The 25,497-nt window shown below is 37.7% G+C and overlaps 2 protein-coding genes across 3 annotated transcripts; one reads left to right on the top strand and one right to left on the bottom strand.

The window, feature by feature from the left end:
* The first annotated feature begins 283 nt into the window (after positions 1-283).
* ace2 (angiotensin converting enzyme 2) lies at positions 284-17,419 on the top strand. The gene is made up of 18 exons (XM_088599254.1): positions 284-532; positions 3,614-3,772; positions 5,032-5,125; positions 6,798-6,941; positions 7,255-7,367; positions 8,299-8,404; positions 8,715-8,812; positions 9,121-9,293; positions 9,925-10,151; positions 10,965-11,109; positions 12,055-12,153; positions 12,730-12,852; positions 13,321-13,499; positions 13,952-14,010; positions 14,960-15,057; positions 15,192-15,308; positions 15,988-16,182; positions 17,057-17,419. Exons 1-18 carry the CDS (start codon positions 350-352, stop codon positions 17,172-17,174), a joined length of 2,430 nt encoding a protein of 809 aa, XP_088455380.1. The 5' UTR covers positions 284-349; the 3' UTR covers positions 17,175-17,419.
* Positions 17,247-24,834, bottom strand: LOC148675976 (uncharacterized). 2 transcript variants are annotated; one of them, XM_088599301.1, is made up of 7 exons: positions 24,647-24,834; positions 24,201-24,319; positions 23,509-23,605; positions 21,969-22,341; positions 21,633-21,767; positions 18,236-18,375; positions 17,247-17,893 (listed from the first exon to the last, which is right to left on the bottom strand). In XM_088599301.1, the coding sequence occupies exons 1-7, from the start codon at positions 24,653-24,655 to the stop codon at positions 17,669-17,671; spliced, it is 1,098 nt and encodes a 365-aa protein (XP_088455427.1). In that variant the 5' UTR covers positions 24,656-24,834; the 3' UTR covers positions 17,247-17,668. The 2 variants fall into 2 exon arrangements, with proteins under 2 accessions (XP_088455427.1, XP_088455418.1); XM_088599292.1 differs by lacking the exon at positions 24,647-24,834 and adding an exon at positions 24,465-24,497.
* Between the last annotated feature and the right edge of the window lie 663 nt (positions 24,835-25,497).

Here is a 25,497-nt window from a genome sequence, read left to right as displayed (position 1 = left end):
ATGATGAGATAAGAGGACAGCTGCCAGTGTTTTGGGTCCTTTAAGGGATTTCACAACATCCCAGCATCTCAAAAGACAGAAAACGTACTTGTACCTTAAATAAACCGGAGAAAATAAACTGAGAAACTGTGAAAGGATAAACACAGAGGGAAATACAATAGGAAAGGTGAGGACTGAATGGGCGGAACAAGATGTGCATCTGGGTTTATAATTTACCAATAGAGCTGGTTGATCAAAGCTCACCCTATGGATTATGACCAAGTTCAAAGGACGGTATGATAACTAATTTGATAGCACGTCAAACAAGACATTTTTCTGTGGTAGTGCTTCTTTGGGTTTTGACTGCAGAATGTCTGTCCATCTTCTGTTAGTGTTGATCGTGGCAGTTGCTGCTGCTGCCCAGTTAACTGAAGGGGATGCTGCAGTGTTTTTGGACGAATTTGACAAGAACGCTACCCATCTGACGTACCTGAACTCACTGGCATCATGGGAATACAATACTAACATTACTGAGGAAAATGCAAAAAAGATGGTAAGTAAACGTCAAAAACTGAAATACAAAGAGCAGTCAATTTTCTACAGTTTAATGTGCAAATCAGAATCTAAGGCTCTGTGGTCATTTATGTATGTGTTTTTACTTGCAGTATCTACTGTATGTATGAATTTCCAAGAACATAAGAAGACAAATGTAAGAAAGGTTACAAACAAGAGCAGGCCACTCAACACATCTAGCCAGACTGCTAGCCAATTTCATTAATTTTACTATTAAAAATTTAATTCAGAAACCTTAAGTTATTTTTGGTTTTGTAATATTTCTGTTTATCAGATTATGAACTAATTACTGCTGGGGTACATCACAAACTTTTTTTTTCCCAAAACAAAATACTTTAGTGAAAGTATACTTAATATACTGTACTTCATATAATACTTTAGTCAGTGAAAGGTTGACATCTAACTTTGACATCCAGTTTTAATATTTGACTCATTGTGGGTGATCTCTTCCAGTGGATAGTAACAACATCATTTAAAACTGGACTACACCCCCTGAAAGTTTCAAAGACAAAAACTGTAAAAGGTGCTGCTTGGAGTATCTAGAATGTGTAACACAGAGTGCATTTAGACTGAAGAAAAACAAAGTACACTTTATTTTCATTGTTAGACTAAATGGGAGTATCTTCCCAAAAGATATTTTTGTGGGTGCAATGATTGGGGTCAAGATTCCCAGTGAGAGGAACACTTTAGATTTATTGGGCCAAGTTAATTCTTAAGGTACTGTATACAGGGTGCTTGCTTCCCTGTGTGGTATTCTGTGAATACTGTACCTTGACTGTTCATCTCCTGACATTTGTTAGTGTGGTGTGAAACAAGGTGACTGGAGAGATATTTTGTGATTCTTGGGCACTAACTGCCTGCTTGAGTAACGAAGCAGATTAAATTGAAGAGCCACTCTCAGTTTTAAAACAGGAATGCAAGACTGGTTTGCTTAATCTATGAACATGCAGTATATAATCACACTGAATTTTGAGTGCTGAAACATATTCATATACAGTACATAAGACTTTATTAATATTCACTTCAACATATTCCGTCTCCAGATTGTGAGATGTATAGTACATTGTAATTTAACGGTGTGTTAATATCAAGTCAGCAGCCATATCACTCTGCAACTCACAGCTGGTAACCCACTGAAGCTAAGCAGGTGTGAGCCTGGTCAGTACCTGGATGAGAGACCTCCTAGGAAAAACTAAGGTTGCTGCTGGAAGAGGTGTTAGTGGAGCCAGCAGGGGGCTGTCTGTGTGGGCCCTAATGCCCCAGTATAGTGATGGGGACACTATACTGTAAACAGGCGCTGTCCTTCAGATGAGACGTAAAACCGAGGTCCTGACTCTCTGAGGTCATTAAAAATTCCAGCGTGTTTCTCAAAAAGAGTAGGGGTGTAACCCTGCTGTCCTGGCCAAATTTCCCATTGGCCCTTACCAATCGTGGCCTCCTAATAATCTCCATCTATGAATTAGCTTCATTACTCTCCTCACCTCCCCTCCACCTGAGTGGAGTGTCCAGAAAAGCGCTATATAAGTGTAAGCAATTATTATTATTAATGACGTTAGGTTTGGTTTTCTATTTAAGACATAACATACACAATGTGAAATATAGTACAATAACAAGTAATAGGTTTATTCCATGCTGAAAAAAAGAAGAAAGAAAACACAAGCCTTCTCCAAAACGTTGTGTTTTCTTTCTTCTTTTTTTCAGCATGGAGAAAACCTATTACTTGTTCCTTTGCAGCCTACGCAGACTGACACACCTACCCACCTGAACTACAGTAGTACAATAAGGTTTATCAATGTGTTATAATTTCAGTTTAGCCTTGTGTGGATAAGGATACACCTGCAATTCTGTGGTCATTACACAATGGTGCATAACTGTTGCGAATGATAAATACTGTATACTGTATAGCAGACCTTCAGATTGAGGATTAAAACAAAAAACGTATGCTCAGAGACATACAAGAATGCGGAATTTCTTGCTGCTGTGAATAACAGGAACCACAAAATCTGAAGCTGTAGGTACAGTAGTTCTCAGTCTGATCTTTGTAGCAAGGTATTATAACGGAAGTGATGCAACAGCTCCCTCCAGAGTCAGCCTTCATGAAGCTGCTGCTTTCAATTCCGAAGTGAAAGCCTGTCCTTTGTGCTTCACTGTCCTGCCTCACGGTGTGTCTTTCTTATCTTCTGTGGCCTGTCAACTTGATTTACTTGTTTCTTATGCTTTTTAAAATTCATTTTAGGTGTTACACTGTAACATGCAGGCCACAGGCAAAATATACAGCATACTGCGTAATTGCATAAATTAAATTTATACACACAGAATATGTAACATAAGTATCATACAAGTAAAACAGAATACAATGGAATCTTTAACACTTTAACCACTTGATTAAATGAGAGGAAAATATAATTACAACTACATTTAAAATAGCATTTGCTTAAAATGGATTTCCCACCAGCTTTATTGCTATAAGCCTCTGAACAGAGTACCTTACAGCCTGAAGGTGTCTGCTACTGGGACAGACTGGATACAATGATTTCCCAGCATGTGGACTAAATTAGCTAGGCATCACAGGACCTGGCTCAGATACAGAAGGCTTAAAAATAATCTGTTTTACTGTGTTGTCTTAATTCATGAGGTGTGCAGTATGTCAGTATTTAGTGGAAGTATACCATATGTACAATATGCACACAAATCTGTCTTGATCTTGCTTGAGTCTTTTACATAAGGTGTAGCCTCTCTCCAATATCTAAATTCTGATATTTCTGCATTGTATGCAGCTGGTACTGTACAGTAGATTTTCTGTGGCATTGAATCTGCAGGTGACAATTTTGAATTTAGAAGAGATTCAGTTGCTTTTAAAGAGGCAATGAAATGTAAAACCATTATTGTAATGCACACCATCATTAATATTTACAATATTAATAATACCTCTCATTGCAGTACATACTGTATACTGTACCTCAGGCTTATGCAAACTGGGCACGGGCATCAAAGTGCTCCAAACTATGGACATTTTCAAGGACTGGTTTAATTTTCTTAAATTTGTATTTTTCTTTTTCAGAATGAAATGGGAGTTCAGTGGTCAGAATTCTACACCCGAATATCAGAAGAATCCAGCAAGTTTAATATAGAGCAAATGGCGGACAAAAAAAATATTTTGCAGCTACAACTACTTCAAGACAAAGGATCAGGAGTCTTACCAAAAGATAAATTTGACCATGTATGTTAAGTTGTGAGCACCCATGTTGAGATTACGAAATGCTGAAATTGATCAGATTAGTCATTTCATTTTTATTTTCTGTAATTAAAGTGTTATCAATTTTTTTACTAATATTTCTACACCTGAGGGAATATAATGATGTCTTGACTAAAAATATAAAAAAAACATTATATTTCCTTTCTTGACCCCACAAATGGACTAAGCAGCACAATGTACCATTCCAACATTGCACTAACCCCCTGAAGCCATGCTGTGCCAAAGAAAGTGAATATGTCAATGTGACAGTGGAGCACACCTCCCACTGCACTCCCTACTCCGCGGCGTGTGGGAATGTGCAGCTACAGCACCTGAGGCTCATCAGGTCTGCTATTTAAGATCCCCACCCGTTCGCGGATGCTGTTCAAGCTTAGAACCCAGGTGCTTGTGAAACAGCTACAGAAGGATTATCCTGTTCTTTAATGACAAATCTCGTATAACGAAGAAGGATCACCCTACCAGACGACTACACACTGGCACACCGCTCACTCCCTTACCAAGGATAAGAAACGCTCTGCCGGTGTTCAGGCAGTACCCTTTCAAACCCGACACTATTACACCAACCATTCACTTTCTTTGGCCCTTCTGACTCTGGAACACAAATATTAGAATTACAGTACCAAGTATCAAGAGAAAGATGTGTAAAAAGATGTTCTGATCTTGCTTAGCCCTTTGGGCATTATTGACATGTTCATGATGCAAGAGCATTGTAATGAAAGCACATAATCCACACCCCACACCCTCCCAGCTTCTGGCTACTTTAAATAATTACCCGATTTGTTTGTGATCAGACCATGGAATATGGGAGGGTGGAACCTGGTGTACATGGAATGACAATGAATGGTACCAAGTGGTACCTGCAGGATGGTACCTTCTGTGCCTTTCAATCACCAGGTAGGTGTAGCAGGTACTGTACCACCCAGCCCATTCCAATCACCCTGCTTCACACTGATAATGGCCCATTCAATGCTCTGATTCCAAACACATCTGCTGTAATAATTATTCCCTCGCTAATTAGTGAACTATGACCCTCAGTAAACAAATTACTTTTTATAACCAGTCCCATCAGGGCGATTGGCTATTCTGACACAATTGAAGTTTACCAGAAAAAACCCTTAGAAGCCAGATATGAACATGAATACAATTTGGCTTGATGTAATGTTTCTTTACTTTTAACCTATTGCTTTGTAACACTGTTTAACAAGAATGTTCTTGTCTTACAGTTGAATAAAGTCCTAAGTGAGATGAGCACCATCTACAGCACTGGAACCGTGTGCAAGGTTGATGACCCTTTCGATTGTGAAACTTTAGAACCAGGTATCATCTTTCAAGGTTTTTACTCACCTGAAAAGAAAACTGTTACACTGCTGCTTTGAATTTACCTGTAAACCCATCCTGTGAAACAGAGACGTTTTCTTTGATAATCCTAGCAACAGAAAGGGTGTGGAGGTGAAAGAGATGGGGCAGTGGAATATAATTCCAGGTCTGGGAATTTGTCATTGGGTTGATGTTTTAAGGGCTGTTTTGTGCCTCTGGTGCAGCCCTGTTATTTCTGCATAACAGGTGACAGTTAAAGGAACTGTGAAAACAGGGGGGTTAAAAGTGTTTTGGAATGAAGGAGCTGTAATGGAGATAACTGTATAACTGCAGTGTATTTGTAATACACAGAAGTTGATAGTTCTGAGTAGCTGGGAAGAGTGGTGAAGGATACATTAACAGTGAATCTTAGAGATGAATGGAAGTAGTTGAAATGATGTAGGAATGGCTGTAGTTGATTATTGTAGCAGATGGCTTAATCATTGATTTACTATTTGTAAACGTCAGGAACAAAGCCTGTAACAGGAGAAGAAGTAGCATTCTTTTACACAGCCATCAAAGATATTTGCATAACTTGGTCCCATTCTGGTACGCATGGCACCTCTGCTCACCTAGCGGTAGAAAAGTTTATTGAACGAAGAAACTTTCAGAATGAGGATCAATTCAGCAAATTGGTCAGGGGTTTGGGGATCAAACACTGCATACTGTATTTGTTAAGTGTGTGGTTGAGGGCTATGGAACCATTGTTATGTGGAATAATGGTTTACAGCAGTGAGATCATGGTGAAAATGAAACATTCTGGATCGTGAAATTGAAAACTGTCTAAAAGCTGGAGCTGGTTGGTACCTGTTATATAAGAAGTAAGTACTTCAGTCATATATTACGCTGCCTCATTAGGCTATCAAGGAAACTACGTTGAGATGTGAGTAGTGGGGCATTTGCATGCCAAGAAACTTGGATGTCTTTTATTTGTTCTTTACCTTTTACTATTTCTCTTTCCCTATTTTGATCCTTCTTAGTTCTTTAATTCCTTTTGGATCCTGTTTGGCCTGAGGTATCATCTTAACCTTAGTCTATAGACCCTCAAACACAGAAACTGTCTGGATGTTGCAATTTTCCTGTCTGCATATACCTGTAAGTGACTGGGTCTGTCTCTTTTGTAGAGGTTGGTATTATCTCATCTGTGATTTTCTCTTGTACGAATTTCTTGTCAATCACTAACAGATCCTGTTTGGTCTGTTTGTCAATGTTTTAGTTTTCTAGACCCAAGAACTTGTTGTTTCTTGCAATAGTCACTATAGTGTCTCGTCCGAGACATTTTAATCCTAGCTCCCTAGGGGTGGATGCTCTCTGTCTGTTTCAGTCCTCTTTTATAGTGAGAGAAGTCAGCTCACTGCAGGTGTCGCTGATTTCTGCGCCACACGCGGATTGCTCACCGACATTTCCTTTGCTTCTGGAGTGAAATAATATTTATAATATAAATAATATGTCTCCAGTGGTAATCACCTCATCTCTCCAGTTAGCTGTGTAACAAGGTGACACAGGTATATGGATCTTTATTCTGCATATATTCTGTATATACAGCATGTACTGTACATGTGTGGATACATGTGTAGGAGTTACTATTACAATACAAATACTAACTGTCCCATTTCACTTTCCTTCCTCCCAGGTCTTGAGCACACTATGGCTACAAGCACTGATTACTACGAGCGGCTGCATGCCTGGGAGGGTTGGAGGGTTGCAGTGGGGAAGAAAATGAGACCACTCTACGAAGACTATGTGGACTTGAAAAACGAAGCGGCAAAACTCAACAGTAACTACAGTACCTCCTGTGTTTCAGAATTCTCTGTTTCTCACAGTGACAAAAGCTTCCTAATTACTTTTCTAACGTTTGTTTTCTGATCTCACAATCAGCTTATCTTCATCAAGGAGAATGAACAAATACGCTTTGTCCTACGAATTCATTTAAGCTGTTTGGAGTCCTGTGCTACTTTTACATTTACATTACAGTGTTTTTTCAATTGTTTTTTGTGTGAAAACAGATACCACTGGTACTGGAAGGAGTTTAGTGTTCATGGCCTACAAATTTAATAGTGTACTAAATTTTTATTCTTTTCAAATTAAAGACTACAAAGATTATGGGGACTATTGGAGAGGAAACTATGAAGCTACAGATGATGCAGTTTACGCTTACACTCGAGACCAGCTTATGGAAGATGTCCGACGCTTATATCGGGAGGTATTAACATTGGACTGACCTTTATCTTCAACTTTTGTACCTCATTTTCATTTACAAATGAAATGAAATGTTGACTTTTTCTGCTTTTTACTATTTCTGCTTTTTCTACTGTGATCAATACAATTCAAAACAGGGCTCAGGAACACCAATTAGCACTAACTGACCAAGTCAGAGAATCAGAGAATCACACCTAGATTATCTCATTTTCTCTTGTGTGGCACAATAATGCAAGTGTAAAGCTGTGTCAGAAATTCCATATTGAGAAACATAATTCACGAGGAATGACAACGCCCCAAAATCGAAGGGAAATGAACTATTGTGGAGTGAATATTTGGCTTAACCCGTTTGGCTGAGGGCCGACCTCCTGGCCATAGGACGAGGAAGCCAGGACCCCCCTGCAAGATAACCAAGGGGTAGCTGCAGAGGTGGAGCTGGGATGCAAAAGTCGCAAGTGAGGGAGAGAGATATCGCATTTGGTATTTATAGTGTTCGGTGGAGGAGGGACGAAGGGAGTGACTGCTAATCACTGACAGCTGGGAATAATTGAGAGTGGTTGTTGTCATCCATCCCGAACTTTAGTTAAATGAACTACATTAAGCTGTGATACCAAATTAAAAAATATAGGTAAATCAGACATTTTTTCATTGAAATAAAAGTCCACTTATCATTTAAAACATCAATGTAAAGCATATGTTTTAGTCCACCAACATGCATAGTTACTGTACAAACTGCATATTCAATGTATAAACTGTTTTTAATATGGTTTGTGAACATTTTCCTTTGCCACTGCTCTTTGAATTTATCTTTTACTAAAACAAGCTTACAAAGAAACAGCAAGGCATCCCAGTTGCTACAGTACATACTCTTTAATCTATCTCATTTGTATTATTCTGTTTTAATGGATACACTTCGAAACTATCTGGTGTTTCAGATAATGCCTTTGTACAAAGAGCTCCATGCTTATGTGAGAGATAAACTACGTGAAGTATATCCAGGACACATCAGCCCAAATGGTGGTCTTCCAGCTCATTTACTGGGTAAGTCTGTGAAAGATACAGTATGTGTCTATGTACTTTTTCATTTTTCGTTTTATAGCAGTACAATTTACCTTACAGAGGTTTACAGAAGCCTTCTTGTTAACTTCATATCCATGAAATTAAATATTGCAGAGTAATTACAATGTTGCATAGCTTATACCCTTATTACAATATTATTAATTTTTTTATGCACGGATCACAATTATGTTACAACAGGTTTACTGACTGAATAATGAAGATTACATTTAAAATGCAGTTCTCTCCAAGTCCTTTTTATTTAGAATTTGTCTATCTACCTCTGCTGCATCAGGTGATATGTGGGGCAGATTTTGGACAAACCTATACCCTTTATCAATCCCCTATAAAAACAAAGAGGATATTGATGTGACATCTGCCATGGTCAATCAGGTAAGCTGACCTCCATTTGTAAACTAAAGGTGGATTTCATCTTCTTGTCCCTTTACTGGATGTGGTCATCAAAACCATTTGAATGTCCGATAGAAAGAAAAAAATGAGTATGCTTTATAGAGAATAGGCCAAGCTAAAAAGTGAAAATACAATGAATTATGAATCAATGACAGATTTGCATTCCATTCTGAAGATGATGTATCCATAAGACGTTCCAGCATTCATCAGACAGACACCTCTTTGGAAACTTGATCGCCTGAAATCTTCGCAGTAGATGTATCTTGAATTTCAAGCTTCTGCTTTCACAGGGCTGGACGGTGCTGAGAATGTTTAGAGAAGCAGAAAAATTCTTCATGTCTGTTGGCCTGTATAAAATGTATGACAATTTCTGGAATGAGTCCATGCTGGAGAAACCTGATGATGGGAGGAAGGTGGTGTGCCACCCAACGGCCTGGGACATGGGCAATGGGAAGGACTTCAGGTAAGGAGTGCACAAGTGAGGTGGCTCAGCCTGAATTGGAGAAGCTCATCATCAGCCCCAGGGGAGCTGCCTACGTTTTCCAGAAAGAAACAACAAAAACAAAAACTCCAAGGGATTGAGAATTCCCATGCAAAACATATTAATGGAGTATTTTTATGATGCTCACAACTTGCCATAGCCATTAATAGTATGTATTTTAGAAAAAAAAGTAGTATTTATAAACATATATTTCGTTGCCCCGTAGCTGAATTGACATTGCAAAATATAATTTTATATTGACAAATAGCATGCAATAAAATGTCCAAATATTTACTTGCCACATGTTAATATTGTGCAAGTGGCAGTTTTGCTGAGTCATGCCTTTTTTTAAACTAAATTTATACTGTTATTAAGTGCTGCTTTAATTCATGATCTTTACCACTTTATTAATATGTAAGAATGACTTTATTAGAAATCTTTCAAATGTCTGTGAATCATAAAAAAATATAATTTGTTGAAATACGCATGCATGTACAGTACGTGGTGGTTTTGTATGTTTTGAAACATATGGCTAATTTAGTTTCAGAGCACATAACAGTTAAGTTAAGCAAACTAAGACTACGGGTCTAATGAAGCTTTTTATTCCTTGCAGAATCAAAATGTGCAGTAAGGTGAACATGGATGACTTCCTGACAGTTCACCATGAGATGGGACACAACCAGTACCAGATGGCATATTCCAATTTATCCTACCTGCTTAGGGATGGTGCCAATGAGGGCTTCCACGAGGCTGTAGGAGAGATCATGTCTCTGTCTGCTGCCACTCCAAGCCACCTGCAAGCCCTGGGCCTTCTGCAACCAGACTTTAAAGAAGACAACGGTAAGGCTGTAGTCATATGCCTTTTCTTTATTTCAGTCAACAGCCTTTGTTTCTGCACAATCACTACCGCTGTGCCTTTCTCACTGCAGGAATGCAGTGTGCAATGTAACATTTTAAATGTAATAATAATAATAATAATAATAATAATAATAATAATAATAATAATAATAATAATAATTCTTACACTTATATAGTGCTTTTCTGGACACACAAAGTACCTTACAGGTAATGGGGACTCCCCTCCACCACCACCAATGTACAGCATCCACCTGCATGATGCAATGGCAGCCATAGTGCACCAGAACGCTCACCGCACACCAGCTATTAGTGGGGAGGAAAATAATGAAGCCAATACATAGATGGGAATTATTATTAGGAGGCCATGATTGGTAAGGGCCAATGGGAAAATTGGCTGGGACACCAGGGTAACATCCTTACTTATTTAAAGAAACACCCCAGAATTTTTGATGACCACAGAGAGTCAGGACCTTGGTTTTACATCTCATCCGAAGGACTGTACCTTTTTACAGTATAGTGTCCCTGTCACTATACTGGGGCATTAGGACCCACGTAAACCGCAGGGTGAGCGCCCCCTGCTGGCCCCACTAACACCTCTTCCAGCAGCAACCTTAGTTTTACCAGGTACTGACCAGGCTAAAACCAGCTGAGCTTCAGTGGGCTTCTGAGCTTCAGTGGGCTGCCAGTTGGGAGTTGCAGGATGATATGGCTGCTGGCTGTGTAGATGTAGAAAGTTTGCATTCTCACACACCTGTCAGTGCACCTGGAAATGCGTTGGTCCAACTTCTGTTCCAGAGACAAACATAAACTTCCTGCTGAAACAAGCCCTGACGATTGTGGCTACGCTGCCTTTCACTTACATGCTGGAGGAGTGGAGGTGGCAGGTTTTCCAAGGCCAGATCCCGAAGAACGAGTGGATGAAAAGATGGTGGGAAATGAAGTAAGTTTCTCTCCGTCCAGAGTGCAGAGCTAAGGATTCATACTTGGCTCACTGCTTAATTCTGGCTATTTTAAAACCTGTAAGGCTCTTCTATTAAAATAGATATGGCTCCATATGGCCATACTGTAGCTATGGCTGGTCACACAGTGTTGTAGGGTTGCAAGAACGTCACAGCGCAGTTCAGCGAAGATTTTATTACTGTACACCTATACAGTACATCTAAAAGCTGCTTTTACACTTTTCAACCATCTCTCTCAGTTACCATAAATGTCATGTTTAGAGAAGTATTATTATTTTAGGACCAGTATATATTTAGGCTTAGCCTTTAAGTTCTACATATTTCCATATGTACAATGGTATTCCTTACACTGCTTTAGGTGTCTCATACATGTTACCGTCTTCCAGCTTCAGAATGCGAATAGCAAACTTAGAACGAACCCTTTCCCACAGATCAGACCAGATGTATGTGCATGCAGGCAGTGTAATGAGAGAGCAGTACAAAGTACTGAGTGACAGTGAGAATTTAGTCAGCAGTCATTTTATAAATGTATACCTCTCTTGTACTAAATACCAGTTCATTAATATAATCTACAGATACTGTCAAGATCCTGTCTTGATAAATCTGACCGATTAATTCCAACATGTGTTGCAGTATTGAAAAAACTCTTGTATGGCTTTTAATGCCTTTATCCTACAGACAGTCAAAAGACAGAATGGAATTAGACAATGATTGCAGCTGTGCTAAGCAACTACAGTGTGTATCACCTCTTACAATTGTGAAAAGGATAGGCTGACGCTGTGCTCTTCCATTAATCTTCCTTCATTAACCTGCTTCCTCGTTCGCAGCCATGTACAGTAAGCAATGAGGGTCATACTATTCATGTTACAGCACATTTCATTCTAACGAACAACAACAGTCCTGAAGGTGAGTGCCTTTCTTAACAGGAGAGACCTAATTGGTGTGGTCGAGCCTGTGCCCCGAGATGAATCCTACTGTGACCCTCCTGCTCTGTTCCACGTGTCGAATGACTACTCCTTCATCAGGTCAGATTCTCTTCTCGCGGCAAAGGTCAAACAAGCACTTCCTGCTTTACTCCCAGGTGGCGCAGTGCAGCATTCACAACCTCCTAAAAAAACTTGTATTGTTAAAATATTATTGGAAATATTGTTAGTAATTGCATTGTTAGTAGATATTTGGAACCGTGTGAAACATCTCTTTTTGTGCATTTTGCAACTTCCTAAAGCAAATCTATCATTAATAAATATAATACATAATATTTTCCTTAAAATCAATAAACCTGCTCACAGTTTGTGATGATATTTGTTTATTATTTGCCATATGGCACAATATTTTAGAACAGTATGTGTTGTTAGGTATTGTGTATATATTTTATTTTATTATTATTTATATATTGTAAATGCAGTACTTTTTATGAAGAAAGACCCCTTGTCATAAACTATTTAATTTACAGGTTCTTCCTGTGTGAGATGTTTCTGTCTGTGCAAAACCTTTCATACTGCATTCTCACATCTTACAGTATTTCTCTAACTTATCCTACAGATGATTTCTTAACCAACTTACTCATCTCCACTCTTGTCCCTTTACAATCCTTATGGCAGGTACTTCACAAGAACCATTTACCAGTTCCAGTTTCAGAAAGCTCTGTGTGATGCAAAAGGACACACTGGACCTTTATATAAGTGTGACATAACCAACTCCACAGAGGCAGGTGCAAAACTGAAGTAAGCCATCTTATATTTATTCTCTTTAATGGAGAATAAGCTTGTAACAAATATTCTCTTCTCTTCTAAGACTCTTCTATGTATTATTTCACATTACCATTTGTTCTACTCATTTTATTAAATGATTTCCACTTTTTATGCCAAAACATGTTTTTAAACTTACAGTTGATCCAGGAAGATCTGTATTCTGTGATCCATGAAAACCTTTAACTTTATAGGTTTACAGAAAGGAATAAGTAATATTAATGATGTGGAGCACCCCACAACAAATTAGAATAGGTGAATGTGGTACAGTATGTGATGGATTAAATACTACAAAAATTTGTATTGGCTACTCATCAGTAGTTTAGTTTGATTTGTAGATCTAAAGCATCTTGGTCTGTGGTAGTAGCAGTAGACAGTTTTTGACAACGCCTTAACATCTGCAAGCAAGATGTTGACTATAGATTCTACCCATTTTTACTACAGGGCAATGCTTGAGTTAGGAAGATCAGAGTCATGGACTAGAGCCCTGGAGAAAGTGGCTCAAACATACAAGATGGATTCCAAACCCCTGCTGGAGTACTTTGATGAACTATACAGATGGTTACAAAATCAGAATCAAAAGAACAACAGGAATATTGGCTGGGACAAAGCATGGGACCCATGTATGTACTGCATGGATGGTCAATATTTGCACTGTCCACCTGTTTCACAACCTCCATCCATTGGTACTACTGCCATTATCAAGTACTGCGGCAAGAATGACTCACAACGGGTTCCAGACATTATAGGATTTACAGTACCTGTAGTTATGGTTTTTCACACTCATACCTGCTATCTTCATGATCACTAACACATCATAAAAAAGAACAAGGTTTACTATCTTAATACTACTAAGCATTTTGTTACTATTATTCTAAGCAGCTGAAAGTTTAGCTATTGTTGTTGAATTCAGTGAATGTTTTCTGCTGGAACTTAGGTAACAGTTTGTCTTTGGAAGGTGCTCATCTATGCTTTTAGCTGTGTGTGAAAAGAAGCTGATAAAAAGCTAAGAATTTCTGCGTTTTTATCTAATTATTCAATCAATCATGTTGTGCTCATTTTTGTTTCCATACAGATTCAGAGAATGCAATAAAAGTGAGAATCAGCCTGAAGACAGCATTGGGTGACAAAGCAGTAAGTTACTTTCAGTAGCTAAAAGTCACTGTTGTTTCCTCACAAAAGTGGTTACAGTAAATAGAGTTTTAAGTTCTGTGAAGCTAAATAAATTGTTATGTACTTAACGGGATGGCTGCTTCCCGTTATGCTGTTCTTTATTATAAAACTGCATTGCATAGTAATTTTAATGATGAATAGTACCAAAAATGTCTCTATGTAAAATGTCCTCTGGTGACTTGCCGGACTTGAATTGCTCTCACCTTTAGACCACAGGGTATCACTACAGCTGAAGCAGAAACCACATTCATAAGCTGCCCAAACCACAGGTGCTCCCCAGGAAACATTACATAATGCAAACTTCTGCACAATTATAAAAACAGCAGCAATTCTCATGACAATATGAGCTCCCATTAGTTTGTGATTGAGATAGGATCTTAACAAATGTTGCCGAAATAGCATTTTAGTTCAGATTCAGAGAACAAATTTATCATTGAATAATAAATCTCCATCAATTACACTGGCTTTAGCTGTAAAGTTATCTTTTGCATTTGCTCTTTCTTATTTGTCCAGTTTACATTTTGTCAGGAAAGGTCTAGAAAACAGAGTTCTTGTAGACACATTTGGTTCTTATTCTTTTTAATGTTTGGCAAACCAGTTTTCACTTCACTTTGCATTACCTATTTCACATGCCTTTTTTTAGTTTCAACTAAAACATCACTGCTATCTACACTTCTTTTCTGCATTAATCCTTTCCGATAGAAAGGTTTTTATTTTTAGCACCAACATTAGCATTGCACTGGAATGGTTTTCAGGATTATTACATATTGTACCAGAATTCAAGCCGCCTTCATATAGTGTTTAAAAGAATTAGTATCAGAGCTTTATGCTAAATTGTGATAAAGATACTGTAAGTCTCCCCTTCCTGGCACTTATTTCATACCATTTCTAAATGCAAATTTCTTTACAGTACTCGTGGAATGAAAATGAAATGTATCTCTTCAAAGCAACAATGGCTTTTGCCATGCGTCAGTATTACCTGCAAAAGGGGCAGGCACTCAACTTTGTGTAAGTGTTTTCTTTTAATCCATGTACATTAAGAATAATTGCTTGCATTTGTACAGTATGCCCTACACTATTTACTTTTCATTGCTCGCACACAAACTCATTTATATGTATAACATCTAAATATGTGCACCTAGGTTGGAAAATGTCTACACATACAACGAAAAGCCAAGAGTCTCCTTCTACTTTATTGTCACTGCTCCTGACAATAATTCAACAATAATTCCCAAAGGAGATGTGGAGGCGGCAGTGCGGTAGGTTTTCAGAATGCTTTTTGTGACTGTAAGTTAGAAAAGAGTGGAGACATTTAACTCAGTCATATAATCTATGCAAGACATGTGACTAGGCCACCCTATCAATAAATTACCATGCAGATGTTCCTCATTTGTTTTCATTCCCAATCCTGTATATTGTGTTGATTACAGACGTTAGGGAGGAGGTCAAATTCCTAATTTTCCTTTAAATATGTATAAATGCTTGCTGGCTGCCCACAACTCTGCAAATATATTGTCTAGTGCCCCTCCCTCCACTCCAAATGCACCCTTGCAGCAGCACCCTGGTTCATTCCTTGTGAAGGAGAGGGGTTGTGACAGTCCTGGTCTCAGCCAGCATGTCATTTCCACAGTCTGGCAAGTTAATGACAAAGTATTAAGTATGCTATCCCTTTATATTGATTGGCTCATTTTGTCGGGATTAGAATTTGACTGAACTACTGAAATGTACTTACTTTCATTGTGATAACGTGCAGTGAAACCTTGTGTCAAAGTGCAAGTCATTTGAACTGCTACATACAGTACATTGAGGCACCATTTCTGAATTGGAGTAGTTTATGCCTATTATAGGAAGTTTATGCCTAGGTGTTAGGGATAACGTCATAAATTTCATAAACTTTTAAATAAAATGTAATGTGAAAAAATTGACACTTTTTTGCAGGCTGTCCAGGAACCGCATCAATAGTGTGTTTCTACTAGATGACAAAACTCTAGAGTTTGAGGGTCTCCCAGCAACTTTAACACCACCTCAAGAGCAGCCTGTGACTGTGTGGCTTGTTGTGTTTGGGGTGATCATGGGTGTGGTTGTGGCTGCTGCAGCATACCTGATTATATCTGGATTCCTGAACAGGAAGAGGTATGTGTAGGAGAACTTTTTTTGATCATTGAAAACAATGGGACAAATTCTTAATGAGCTGCAACAGAATAGTGAAAGGATAATATGAATGTTTTTTAATGTATTCCGAATACCTGCCGCTTAAAGTGGATTGTAAAAGCACAATCCAAAATATTTTATAAATGAAGACATTAAAACCATGGTTATAGCTGCAAAAATGTGTATACTATAAGAATTGGAAACACTTTCTAAAATGGGCACAGATTACCAAATTCATATCCCATAAGGTACACCTGTGCTATTCAGTCATTTTTTTCAGTATATTAGCAATACATTGTACAACATGGCCATGTACCATAAAAAGGAAATACTCATAAAAGTGTAAGACTTGTGTTGAGTTGTACAGTATGTTATGGGAGAAGCTGCTTTGTTTGACTTTTGACTGGCTAACACTTCTGTTACAGGCAGTCAAACTAAAAAGTACAAATTAAACAATAGGCTTTCATTTTATATAGATGTATACAGTATAGATGACAATCCAAATATGCTTAAAATGTTTGTGATCCCACACTGCTATCGGATATTCAGGCAGCATGAAAAGATACAAAATCAAAAGTTACTGTAGTTCACAAGGATTAAAAATGCTGTCATTGCAAAATGTAAGTTACCCAACCAGTGGGACTTTCCTTCCAGTATTGCAGGAGCTGCAGATTCAGCCTTTTCAGTATAGGGATGCAGAGCCAGGGAATGAAAGCAGACACAGAGCCGATAACAGCAAGCTGTTTTGCTTATTTCTGCTTAAACAGGGTGGAAAGTCAAAAGGGGAGCTGTTGCACTTCCTACTGTACATGTAAAATATTGGTTTTTTTGCTTTCATTGTTGTGTGTGCGTGCAGAAATTCGAAGATCCACAAAGAAAGAGAGGCACCAGAAAACCCCTACGGAAGTGTCAATCAGACCAATGGAGTGACAAATGTAGCGTATTCTGACGAAGATAATCAAACGGGATTGTAAATCTCTACCTTTTCAAGATCAACAGATTGCAGGGTAGCTGAATACAGCAATTCCACCTACTGTACAAAGCAGTTTAACACACGTTTTTAATATCAAAGTACAGTATGTACAGGTAGTTCAGGCAAATGGGTATACAGTACAAGCGTTCTAGAAAAAAACATTGATTTTAAAATGAATGAAAGCCATACTTAACTTATAGCATCTAAAGAATTCAATAAACAGCATATAGTCATAAATTACAAGAACATGGTTGCTTTGTTCAGTTTTAAAGAAATATTGTAGGTCTGGTATGAACTTTATACCTGATATTTTGAAAGCTACTAAGATTAAAATAATACAATTTAATGCAATATGGAATACATCAGAGCACAAAGTTTTAAGAGAATTCAGTTTTATAAAGCATAGTTCCCTCAACCATTCACTGTCACTAATGAACGCAGACAAGTATACAGTAGTTCCTAGCTGATGTCTGAGGGGAAACTTGGAGAGGTGGATTAACTCCCATGGAATTTCTTGATTAAAAAGAAGAATGACTGGTCCTCCGTGTTTCTGGATTCCACCCGCATTACTTCAAGTGCTGTTTCCTTTATGAACCACCCAGGGAAGTTGGCGGACTCAAAACGGCGACAATTGTCTCCACTTGCTTTCATGTAAAACACGAAGGGCCAGGTGTCTTTGTTCCCACAGGAAATTTGCTGCAGGTTCTCTTTATTGCAGCTCTGAAAGCACATTTAATCATTAACACATGCAGCGCACATACAGTACACAATTCTTACTGTTTCTAAAGAAAGTCATTGGATGAAGAGATCGATTTTGATAGATTTCTTTCTGCTAATTTATGTCATTTTTTTACATGCATGTCTTTCATGGTCATTAAATGTCATGTCAAAAGTCATTTCGTTCTAAGAAGATGAAGTAAAACATCAAGAAAACGCATATATTTCTCTCGATAGCAAGAAAATTTGAATTTTAAAACATCGTGAAGCTGCTATCGAAACCATTGTTAGTTTTCATAAAAAATGCTGACATTGCAATGAGAGTTAGAAAATGAATGTACTTACATCAATGTTAAGAGTCACCTTGCCTCTGATCTTACTGCATTTCAGAAAGCAGTTAGTACTGGTGAAATTTAGGACAACTGGTGTTCCACGAAAATCTCCATCAACATTGTCAACTTTGTAGTAATAGATGGTCATATTCGCTGAAATATATAATTGGTACATTATAAAACAAATTACTTTTTCTTTACCATAAAACATTCTTCTTTTTAACAAGAGTGCATAAACTGGAATTAAGATAAGCAGCCACAATTATTTTTAGGTTTTACTAATACTTAGTCAAGTTTTTCCTTTGTTGGCCCACCTGTGCTAAATATACTGTTTAACAAGGTCAATGTCTTAATAAGAAGAATGTACTAATTATATTCTCAGAGGAAAATTAAGAGGTTTACGGAGATTATTTTTAAATATTTTTCAAAGATTTACAGCACATTATTTGCATAAAACAGTATAAACCCTTGTTGGTTCTACAGAAATAAAATAACATTAAGCTCTTCAGTCAGCTTTTACTGGAGTTTAAATATGATGAAGGTCAGCAGAAGTAAGCTGGGACACAGACTTTGGAAAATCAGATCTTATTTTCTCCATGGCAGAAAAGGAATCATGTGTATCGAGAATAAATGCAAAACAAAAACTATAAAAATGAAAAAGACTAAACCTAGGCCTCTAAGGTGTGAGTTATAGAACTAATGTCATAAGCAGTTGAAAGGGCTTAATTTAGAGTGAGTTGGCTGGTGTAATGAAGAGAGAAACCAACATATGGGTCCACTGCATTTTAGTATGAATTATGGCATGTGTTTGTTTTTCTGACTGTCAGATTAGCTTTACCTTATATATTTTTAACTTTCTGCAGTAATATCCGATTAATACATGCCTTGTATGTATTAACAGTTATATAATGCTGTAATCTGTTTAGTAATTTGCTAATGTAACAGGGCCTGTTACAGTGCCATAACCTTGTGGAGCTGGCAACCCTGGTAGGTCACATGACTGTGGTATTCGTTCATCTGCCCCTGTGCTGTGAAGCTTTAAGGGAGATGACTGAGAGACAGCAGACAAACAGCAAATCTTAAAATTTAGCATTTAACTAGTGTCTGAGTAAGATGGTGTAATGTGACTACAAGTGTTAGCTTTTCTTCAGTGTTACCCAACATATAATGTACTGTAACACAAGCCTTGGGCAGTCAGAATGCCTTTAATACCTACTATTTTCCACCTGATGGAAACACAAATGGAGCTGTGATAGGATTATAACACTGTATATAACACTTAAACAGAGTAGGATTAGGAAACATGTTATTGAAAATAAAAGCTACAGTCTGGATATTTTACCCCTCATCCTATGTCTAAATGGGGAGCATCTTTTTTGACCCATTAATTATAGGATTCGTGAATAATGTTTTTCTTTTCCTTGGTCCTGGGGTGATTTTGAAAAGTAAATTTGAACAAATTAACTGAAATTGTGGTGTTGGGTTACCTTAAAGTAATGACCAATTGTGTTTTTGAGTGTTTATGCAATCAGAAAAAATACAGTATGGATGCTGTGAACATAAGAACAGTTACAATAGAGAAAAGTAATTCAGCCCATGTACTGTACAGCAGCTCTTTTTGGTAATTAGTACTGTAGCTAATTGATCTAAGTATAAAAACCTTGACTTTTTAAATTTATTTATTACGTTAGAGTAACACGGTATCCTTTGCGCCCAAGGTTTAGTAAACAGTATTTTTATGGAAGAACATACACAGGACTATTATATGATGGACTGTTGGAAAGTCCAACAACAGTTTTAATTTGTCTTGTGGAGCAGTTTTACAAGTTGCTTATTAGACAATCATCTGATGTTCCAAACAAAATAGAGCACAATTTGGAATGCAAGAAGAGGAACAATTAGCTGTAGCTTTACAGGGAGAGGGTAAAATTCACATCCCATTGTGTGAATCATGTTACATTTGCTCTTGTTAGGATGAGTGGTAAAATATCTGCAGGGAAAACAGTGTTTTAAATTGGGGCCTGCTATTTTCAACAGATGCTGTTCTCCATTAGGTGCATGTCTGTAAGTGTTTAACGCATGATTTAAATGGTGAATTAATCACAAAGGTTGCTGCCTCCCAGCTCTGGGGCCCTGGGTTCTATTTGATGTGGAGTTTGTATTTTCTTTGTGTTCATATGGGTTTCCATCTGGTGATCTGGTTTCCTCCCACAGTCCAAAAACATTCTGCCAGGTTAATTGTTTTTGGGACGATCGGCCTTGTGTCACGATTGTAATCCCCCCCTTTTAAGGGCGCTCCGGCTCTTTCACATTTAGTTGATTTTGCGCACCTGCTCCCTGTTCCAGCATCCCTACAAAACTTGTCTTGTTCTTCTTGGATGGATCACTTGGCTCTGGACTTTTGCTTGTACTGAATTTTCCCTTCTGACTCCCTTTTGGACTGTTTGCCTGGACCATGCCCCCCCGAGCAGCTTTGTCACGCCCCCCTGTTTCGTCTACCAGCCCAGTTCCTCGTCTCCTCCCCATGTGTGCTCACTCCCTTCCGGATTGTGCTGTCTGCATAGGGTCCTGAAAGATGCATCTTAACACCCTGGGCCTGTCAGTGTCTGCTTGCCTGTGTCTGTGTGTGCCCTGCAATGGACTGGTGTCCCATCCAGGGCACACATAGACACAGACATGCTTGCAAGGAGAGACTGCAGCTTCCCTGCAACCCTGAATTGGATGAAGAGCTTAGAAAATGGATGGATTTATTAAACACAAGGTTGCAGTATCATTCACATTAAATGTTTATGAGGAACATCAACATCCACAAATCGGATGCTTTGTGAATGCTTTTTTTAAGTATAATATGTTTTGGATTGACGTGCTTGATAAAGCCTCGTGGTAGGGCTTGAACCCCATTCAGAGAGAGGATGTAACCAAGTGGGAGCTGCAAGATGGAGGAGGGATGCATCCCAAAAAATGCAAAAAAAGTTGTTTCAATGAAGTAGGTAATGTCAGTAATCATTATGATTTAGAACTGCTGAGTAAAATTAGATTATTTCCATTATTCCTCTTGAACATCAGATAAGAACTTGTATTCAGTATGTTTTAAAGTAGAAAATTGTACAATTCCTTGGTTTTATATATGTTGGTGTTGACTTCATTCTCCACTGAAGTGCAGCACTAACCTGGGTGATGCACTGCAGATATTATGGAAAGGTCGTGATTAATAATTTAACCTTTAATAAATATAACAATAGTGTATCTCATGTTCTGTATTTATCATGCCAATGTTTTTCTAATTTAATAAAATCTGAAGGCTTTCAATTTGATATGATATCAAATTGAGTGCAGTGCAGTGTATGTATTATTTTGATGTAACTGAAACAGATTAGTTTGAAATTTAAAACAAGAACATCTTTACCAACCTGCTTTTGTCCTTGATAATGGTTTGCACATTGGAAATGAGGAGTGGTGCTGAACGTAATTATCTTGCCACAGACTTTGAATGAAAATATTGTCCTGTACTTTCTCCTGAAATAAATTACATGTGCCTCTGGAGACTAGAAAATGAGAAAATACAGCACAACAACAACAAAAACAGATATTACTCATGATTCTAAATTCACAAGGAGAAACACAATCATTGTAGTAAGAGTAAGTATTTTGCAATAAAGCACAACATTGCAACTCAGGAGGAAGTTTCAGTTTTTGTGCCTTTTTCAATAAAACAAAAAGAAAAACTGCAAGAACGCTTTTCTTACCAAGGGTGAAATTGGTAGAATTCGATACCACCAGGACATCACTCAGGCTGCACTTGGCATTTCTGCAGTCTTTACAGGAAACTTCTGGGTGCTTGTCGCAGCACCTCCCCACTACCACAGAGATGTTGGTTTCCCTCATAGAGACCAGCAGCAGGTCCTCGTTCCCATCACCTGTCTTGTTGTGAACTGTACTACTGCTGCTGTTGCCCCCGGCCAGCTGCTCTCTGTCCTCGACACTGCCAGGCCCTCCCTGCTCTTCAGTTTCATTTTCTGGCACCATCTCAAAGGTGACCGTCATGAACCCCTTCTCTTTAAAGAATGGATGTCCTCCACCCACATTCTGTGGGCCAGGCGGACATGATTGATGCACAGTCTGAGGGTGATGGAATAAGTGATTACTGTACATGTTGTAATATTGTGACATTACATTGTGTACATTGTGTAATTGTAATATTGTGACATTAACAGGGACACACATCACCATAATCCTATCCCTGCCAGCATAACACTTGAGCTTTTCCCACGTTTTAAATGGTCTGTCTTTCATCACTAAAATTGTCTCTTCAAATCAAACCTTTACTCTTTTAACTCAACTCTTTGCTACTTGTCTTTAAAAAAGCACCAGATCTTCACTTTCAACCAGCAACTCTTCTCATCACTAACTGTTCTGGCTAATCTTGTTTGACTGGGCCTGCCTCTCTGTACCCCTGATACAGCAGCAGTTAATTTATGGTTATCTCTCTCATCTCTGAGAACACATGTCTGTCTGCTGATGGCAAAGTCAGGGATTACTGAGGACTCAATCTGTGCCATCAAGACTCCTCCCTCTCTCAGCTGTGGGGAGAAGATACCCTCCTACCTTGCCTGCTGATGCCCCAGATGATACCCTCATTCCTAAAGATACTAAAATCTCCAGTCAGCCTTGGGTCAACAATTAAAATATACTTTATATAGGGATACTGTGTAGTGTAGCATAATGCAGAGGGAAAGTACCCTAATGCGTGGGTTGTGAGTTCAAGTTCTGGCCGCAGATGCTGCTATTGTAACAGTGTGAAGTACAGTACTTTTCTCCAGTCCTCCCAGCTGTGTAAATGTGAACTACTGTAGCATTCTTGGGGGTAGACTCTGCAATGGACCAAGATAAGGAGCTTGATGCTCATAGTTTTCTCAACACAACAGAAACCAGGAAGAGCTTTGATCCTACAATAATTATCTACATATAATGCATAGGGTTTGTCTGCAACTATATGTGTGCATGTTTTGCCATCCTCAAAATATATACATTTATTTCTCTCATGAAATATAAGAGAAACTAACATTTCCATCTATATTCTTAATTTGGTGGTGGTAGCAGAACATGTACACTATTTTTGGGATTTGAATTTTTCTAAAATGTAAACTAGCAGTTTTTTGCAGGTGTAATATTAGTTGTATACGATACCATTGTGGGAATAACAATCAACTAATTTCCATTGACCTTTCTTCCCCCAGTAATTTTTGCAAATTCCTTCTCAATCTGCAAAGGTCGTGAATCACTTACCAACAGAGGCAATTGTTTGCAGAGTAGTTCTGCAAAAGCTTCAGGTGTCACATCCTCCAGATTTACTCCATTGATCTGGGTAAGTTTATCACCTTTCCTTTCAAATGAGAGGAAAGTCTCATTTTAAACTCAGTAAGCTCTGCTTTTTTTCCAACCAAAAGCAGTATACATTAGCATAACAGGAATTTATGTCTGAATTCATTGGCTGAATTTAAATTTAACTATAAATGTAGTTCTTTGCAACATTTAGATTAAGATCTAACATTTAATTTAGATTAAGACTTAGAAAAATTATAGGTCATGAATGTCTTGAAAAAACGACAAATTTATTGAATTTACAGAAATGTGGCTATTTTTGTGTTATTGCCACAGCACAATAAAGTTAATAATGCAGCACTGTAACCAGTACTAAGGAAATGTTTGACATCATGTATATCAGATTAAAAGCAACCGTTAAAAAAACATTATTAAAACTAACTTATTTAATATCAATGCTATATAATCTAACGGTGATTTGAATGCCAAGAACAATTCTTCCAAATCAAATCAATTAAAAAAAAATAATAATGAATTAAAGAAATAAACTTCAGAAGAAAAACTGAATATTTAAAATCTTTCTAGTTGTACATTTGATGAATTTGTTAAAGACAAAGATCCTTAGTAAAATAACTGACAGACATCTCTCCCTTTACCTTAAAATGAAGCGACTGCTCTTTGCACTTTGGTATTTTACCATCTTTTCCACTTCATAATAATGCTTGCCCCCTTCCAGTTTGTGAAGAATAGAAACTCCCCCATTTAAAGGATTGTCCTGGAAAAATAAGAAACGTGACACAAAAGAATAATTAAAAACAAAAACAGTTATATTTGATATTAAAGAAATGGGCTCTAAATAAAATGAAACCCTTATATTAATATCAATAGGTACCGTATCAATGATAAAACAGAAAGTATACCTCAGTGCAAAACCACATTTTATATGCCATCTCATTTTAACTTTCATTTTTTGACTCTCTGAATCCTTTCACTTTATATCCACCCTGTTAATGTCTTAACTTAACATATATGCTTTTAAAGCTAAAATCAAACCTGAAGAATACATTTCTGGTTGTTCAGATCAGAGTAAACTATACTGTACCTTTTCCATGTTGTTAACTGACTGTTAATCCTGGCAGTGATTCACAAGCTAAACTCCATTTATAGCTCCGTTCAAATTAGCATACAAATGCTGAATGTTGTGCACTTCTTGTTTTTGACAAAAGCAGAAGTTCAACACACAATTAAGGGAAAAGAGGAAATTATAATTTCTCAGTTGTCATGCCTTAAAAATGATTAAAAGCCCCACACATCTTTTTACACAAAGATTTTCGTTTCTCCCAAAATTTGAAACACTGTGACAAATATGCCATTGTCTTTACATTGCCTTATTAGAGTTTGTGATCAAGTGAGAGATGAAAAACAATTTTGCTGTACTAATAAAAAAGCACTTTGATTGGGTATCATTTGTCAGACCAACATTTTTAATTCAGTCTCTACTTTAATAAAGTTAAATTCAGAAAATTTATAACAGTACCAATTGAGCTCACAAAATACAGTATAAGATATGTTTCTTATTCAAAAGCTAAGTGATACGGACTCTTTTCAAATACAGTTCACTCAGAATTCTTGATCACATACACATTTATAGAACCGCAGTGATGAGATATCCAAAATCCTCAAAGACTTTCAGAACGTTATACCTAAACAGTAGACAGGAGGCACTTCTTTACACAAAAGGATGGCTACCCAGCCATGTTATCAGAGCCTGTACCCTGGCCTTTACAAGGAATGGCTGGTTGAAATCATTGGAACGATTATCCACAAAAAATCTAATGGGCTAGAATGGCTTCCTCTAAAGTTTGCAAACTCTATGATATGCTTCTTACATGAATTTAATTCCTCAAGAGACATTTCAACTTCTTCTTATCACTAATAAATAACATTTACACT

This window comes from Lepisosteus platostomus, chromosome 2 (assembly GCF_059453375.1).
Source record: "Lepisosteus platostomus isolate fLepPlt1 chromosome 2, fLepPlt1.hap1, whole genome shotgun sequence".
Taxonomy (NCBI): Eukaryota; Metazoa; Chordata; class Actinopteri; order Semionotiformes; family Lepisosteidae; genus Lepisosteus; species Lepisosteus platostomus.
Note: the sequence above shows the minus strand (reverse complement) of the source record. Positions and strands in the feature narration are given on the sequence as shown.